This window comes from Mesoplodon bidens, assembly GCF_964165515.1.
Source record: "Mesoplodon bidens genome assembly, chromosome: X".
In the NCBI taxonomy this organism is placed as follows: domain Eukaryota; kingdom Metazoa; phylum Chordata; class Mammalia; order Artiodactyla; family Ziphiidae; genus Mesoplodon; species Mesoplodon bidens.
In genome coordinates, this window is record NC_138163.1 from 52,668,239 (window position 1) to 52,673,475 (window position 5,237).

At 45.0% G+C, this 5,237-nt stretch overlaps 1 protein-coding gene across 3 annotated transcripts; it reads right to left on the reverse strand.

The window, feature by feature from the left end:
- Positions 1 to 1,395: 1,395 nt before the first annotated feature.
- TCEAL8 (transcription elongation factor A like 8) lies at positions 1,396 to 3,636 on the reverse strand. 3 transcript variants are annotated; one of them, XM_081222259.1, is made up of 3 exons: positions 3,480 to 3,636; positions 3,008 to 3,079; positions 1,396 to 2,398 (listed from the first exon to the last, which is right to left on the reverse strand). In XM_081222259.1, the coding sequence occupies exon 3, from the start codon at positions 2,354 to 2,356 to the stop codon at positions 2,003 to 2,005; it is 354 nt and encodes a 117-aa protein (XP_081078385.1). In that variant the 5' UTR covers positions 2,357 to 2,398; positions 3,008 to 3,079; positions 3,480 to 3,636; the 3' UTR covers positions 1,396 to 2,002. The 3 variants fall into 3 exon arrangements, with proteins under 3 accessions (XP_081078385.1, XP_081078386.1, XP_081078387.1); XM_081222260.1 differs by having other exon boundaries at positions 3,468 to 3,594; XM_081222261.1 differs by lacking the exon at positions 3,008 to 3,079 and having other exon boundaries at positions 3,480 to 3,597.
- Between the last annotated feature and the right edge of the window lie 1,601 nt (positions 3,637 to 5,237).

Consider the following 5,237-nt stretch of genomic DNA (forward strand, 5'->3'; position numbering starts at 1 on the left):
TGATTCAGGTGATTATGCATGGCTTTGATAAAACATTTGGAGTGCAATCCATCCCATGAACTGTTTCTTTCTGGTATTGCTTGTCATAATACTAGAAAAAAAAAAGACTTGTGGAAGATTATAAGGTCAATAGCAGAATTTGGACAAACCTTAGCAATAATCAATCAAGAAATCAATTAGGGTTTCCCTGGTGGCGCAGTGGCTGAGAGTCCGCTTGCCGATGCAGGGGACACGGGTTCGTGCCCTGGTCCGGGAAGATCCCACGTGCCGCGGAGCTGCTGGGCCCATGAGCCATGGCTGCTGAGCCTGGGCGTCCAGAGCCTGTGCTCCGCCAACAGGAGAGGCCACAACACTGAGAGGCCCGTGTACTGCAAAAAAAAAAAAAAAAGAAAAAAAAAAAAGAAATCAATTAAATATTGAAACATGATGTGTTACAGGTAGGTGGGATATCAGGAGGAAAATATAGTCTTTGATCTGTAGGGAAAATATAATTCCCAACATTTACATAGTAGCCATTCTATTTTAAGCGTATCTATAAAGTTTTTGACTTTCCAAGTTTTTTTTTTTCATGTATCAACTGGGGATAGGATGGGGTGAAGGGAACTGTTCCCTTAGATCGGTTTCCTATATTGCTTTGTGCAATTTATGCATATTCTGAGTCTTCTGAACCAGTAGGGCAGGCCTGACAGGAGCCTTCAGGGAGAAATCATCCCACAAGAGAAAGACAAAACCTCAGTTCTTAGACTTCGAGCAGCAACCCTGACTATAGCATGACATCTTTTGCTCAAATTTTAACCCTGGTCCAACCCCCAAAATGGACTCATCATGTCTGACTCCTATGGAGGAAGTGGCTTGTGGCTGAAAATGGAAGGGGCTGTTTTACTAAAAATTCTGCTAAACACTGTGGCCCAAGCAATCCTGGAACAGTCCCCACCTGTGTTAAGCATCACTATAAAGCAGAGAGAGAAGCTTTAGAAGACAGAGTGGGGATTCAACGCACTGGGGACTCCAGGAAACTCAGTGGGGCTTTGGCACTCAAGGACTCCACTGCACCACCAGCAGCAGGGCCAGCAGAGAGCAAAGGGCCCAGCAGAAAAGGCAGCAGTGCCCATCAGGCCTGGCAGGACCCAGGGGAGCCAGGGGTGGGGCTCAGCAGCAGAGGCCTGGCATGGAAGTCCCCACCTCCCTGCCTATTGGACTTGTTCCTGAGCGCAGGTTGAGTCATGCCAGGACCCTCCCTCCCTCAAAACTGATGTCCTGTAGTGGGTTGGGGTTCTGTATGCATAGGTGGGAACAAGATCCCACCAAGCACAGCTCAGAGTCACCTCATTTCTTCCCCACAGCAGCCCTGTGAGGCAATGTTTTCCCATGAAAAAACTGAGTCTTAAGCAAGTGTATCTGTAATAACTGCCAGTTTTATTCCTCTGGCTAAGAGATCCAGAGGTAATTTGAGGTTTACATTTTTATTAATAGTTCTTTCATCAAGAATTTAGGTGCCCCCATTGCGCTTATAAGCTGGTTGCAAATTATTTGATTGACTCTTAATTATAAAAAAAACTTTAATTCTTTTTGTATGTGTGACGTGTTCATTAAAAATACATATAAGCAAAAAGAAAAAAGTCACACCATACAGAAATAAGCACAGTTAAATTTATGATATATGTATGTATACACACGCGCACACACACACACACAATTTGAGATTTTATCCTACATATGTGAGCTGATACTAAATATGCTGCTTTGTAACCTGTTATGTCTTACTTTACAATATGGAATGAACATATTTTCATGCATTATGTGTGAAACTTCCCAATTGAAAAACAGACCTGGAGAATGTGTCAAAATACAAAATCCAGATGCTGGTAATATTGACACTACCTAAAACAAAACTCCACCAGATGATTAAAAATAAAACAAAAGTCAAAGATACATCAGAAAATGCTAACAGAAAGAAAGCAGGGGCCAGATTTTAATATCAGACCAAAAAAAAAAAAAGAATTCAAGGCCTAAAGCACACAGGATAAGGACGGCTGCGTGAATGTCTTTGTTTCCAATGCATCATCACAAACTTGTTTCTTACTCTTCTTATCTCTTCCCTAAGCCTTTCCAACTCATCTACTCCTCTTATCATTTCTTCTGGGTCCAAATGCCTAACCGGAGTGTCCTCTTTATATCCCTGACCACGCTGAGTCAGCCCTCCTCTAAGGTTTCCTTCTGCTTCCTGGCTTACACCTTCTTCAGAAGGTTGAGGATTTCTTTCTGCCTCCTGTGGTACATCTTCCATAGGGCGGTCTTCCCCAGCCTTTGGCATGTTCTGTGCTTTTCCTTCATTTTCTTCACAAGACTTTTGCATGTTGAGTATTTTTCTCTTATTTCCTTTTTGAATAAATTAACCCTGGAAAACAAGGAAACAAAATGACTAGATGCCAGGCAAATGGACCAGCAGTCAGAGCATGGGTTTCCATAGAGACTGGCCTCTTCACATTCAGGTCCCTAATTGTCAAAGTTTTCCAACTACAGAAGACTAGATCCTCAGGCTCAGAACTCCCCTGGCCCCTCCCCTTTCTCCCCCTCCCCTTTCTCCCCCTCCAGCTCCAGCTCCATCTTCTCGCTCCCGCTCCAGCCCACCATTTCCCAGCAGGCCCTGCTACAGGCCTCTCCTAGCACCGAAACGGGAACAGCGCGGAAACATTTAACCCCTCCCTCGCCTCGGATCTCCAACACTCCCGCCCTTTTGGGCTTTCCCAAGCCATTCCAACCTCCAGCCTCTCACCTGAGACCGGCTGGTCCAGTCTCTGGCCTCCCCTCCCCCTTCCACGTCTCTCCAGTCTCCTCCCCCCGGCCCCCGCCCCATTTCCGTTGCAGGCTCTGCACAGGCCTCCGCTTCAACCGGATGGAGAGAGGCGGCAGCGACCCCGGGATGGGCTTTGCTGTCATCCGCACTCACACCCCCACCCCCACGGCCACCCCAAGGGGCCTGAGGCAATTCCACCTTTACACTGACCTGCAAGGATCCAGGGGATTTTCCTCCCTCTTCCCTCACTCGATTTGGATCGCTCCCAAAAGACCAAGAGTCCTGCAGACAGGAGTGCTTGGTGAGCAGGTCAGTACCTGAATCACGGGTCCCTTTCACGATTCTAGGCCTTGTTCGTCTAAAGTTTCTCTACGCCCTCATCCTCTCCCTCCTTTTAAGGCAACCCCGCCCTCCTTCCCCCGTGCCCACCGGTTCCCTGCAAGCAGGGAGTGGGAGACAAGTTATTTCCAAATTGTTGCTATGTCTCTCTCTCGGGACCCTCAATTGGCTGTCCTTCTCCCTCTCCACCCCCACCCACCCCCAAACAGCCTCAAATTTCCTGCACAAAAATGAGAGTTTGGCGAAACCGTAGTGTTGGGAAAGCGGTACCCGCCACGCTTGGTTTCTGCTCTCTGACCCCTAGGCCCCAGGGCCCCAAAGGAGCGCCCACCTTTATACTGACCTCAAAGGATCCAGGGCACTTTTCTCCTCCAGCAATAGGGAGCTGCTACAGGGAAACAGGCCCTGGACTATGAGGACTTCTGCACACGTCGACTCCTGGTCACGTGAGGGTCGCGTCATCAATGAGCTCGAGTCTTCGGTTACTCCTCCCATTTAACACTGCAGCCCTCCCCCTGTGTTCCCTCCACTTGATACTGTCAATCTTTTTTCGTATTTGCCAATCAGAGAAAACAAAACTGGTATCTTCTCCCTGCAGTTTCTACTCGTTTTTCTCGGGTTACCACGGAGAATCAGCCTTTCGGGGTGAATCGACCATTTCTCCTTCTTCTTTGGGGAATCATCTCTCTCTCCTGCTTCCAATTTCACCTCCACGCCTCCCCCAAGGTCCTCCAGTCCACCATTTCCCTTGGAGTTCTGTCTAGCATTAAAATGGGCGAAGGTGGTAGATGGAGGCGGGAGGGCGGCTAGAAAAGAATGTGGGAGTGAGGGTGTGGGATTTTTTTTACTAGTTCTCTTGAATAGTTTTCTGCTTTGTGTAATGTTTTAAACAATCGGCATACTTTTTAAAAATGATTTTTAGGAAAGAGATACCACATAAGCAATATTTGACACAATATGGAGAACAAATTAGTTACATGAATTTTTAAGACTTTGGAAAAGTTTTCTAATGGCTGCAAATGAAATGACAGTTTTCACAACATATTGTTCTGTTAGAAAAGGTTTTTTTAAATTTTATTAAAACAGCGCCTTTAAAAACTGACCCCAACTTAATCTGTGGGAAGAGGCCCAGTTTTCTCTTGTTAGCAATTTTATGTAAGTAATCCACTACTTTTTCTCTTTCTGGCTGAACTCAAGTTATCAAGTATTAGATGTCTGACCTTTTCATGAGGACTGCTGCATGGCTTCCACTTGAGTTTTAAGTGGAGGCTTTAGGCACACTGCCTCTTCTCATGTCCTCTGTAGGATCCAGTGCCTTGCTAATCAGATGAGTCTATAAAGGAGTCAACTTTACTTTGGAACTCAGAAAAATGTGTTGGAAAATAACTCTCATACATCCTTGAAACACTCAGAAAGGAGAGAGTTCCCTCTATCTCACCATTTGGTGTGAGGCTTTTTAACAGGTGGAACTTTTGTTCATGCATGCCACTCTTGAGATATTCTGATATCATTCACTTTGATCCATTAGAAAAGAGAACTATCAACATGCATAATTGTTATGATCAGAAAGCAGAGAGGACATCATTGCAGTAAAAATATTAGTTAAAAGAGCAAATTGATATCCCCGCAACCCCGAATCCACTGGTACTTGGAGGTATGTTGGTGCCAGGAATGGCAATCTGGCCAGTGGAGCCAGCTGGAGAGTCTGGGGAAGGAGGCAGACAGGGGTCTCTTATCTAGGATGGTCATGGTGGGATGTGGTAGCCAAAAACAGAGCCCACCACAGAGAAAGCAGGGTTGGAAAAAGTATTTTTGCTGTCTTAATGTTTTATCATTTATATTTAAGCACGAAGAATTTATTCCACAGTTGATGGATATATTTCCTATTATTCGAGGGAGAGTTTTTTAATATAAATATAGCTACTGAATTATAAAGATGTAACCATTAAGTACCACAAAATATTTCCATCCTTTCAGATGTTATATTTAACAGGGACAACTAATATTTTAAAAAAATTATCATATAGCGAAATTGACTCTTTTTTGGGTGTACAGTTCTATGAAGTTTAAGAAATGTATAGATTTGTGGAACTACCACCAC

What these genes read in the sequence shown, in the direction of transcription:
- TCEAL8 (XM_081222259.1), bottom strand. Translation starts at nt 2,356, where the DNA reads ATGCAAAAGTCTTGTGAAGAAAATGAAGGAAAAGCACAGAACATGCCA.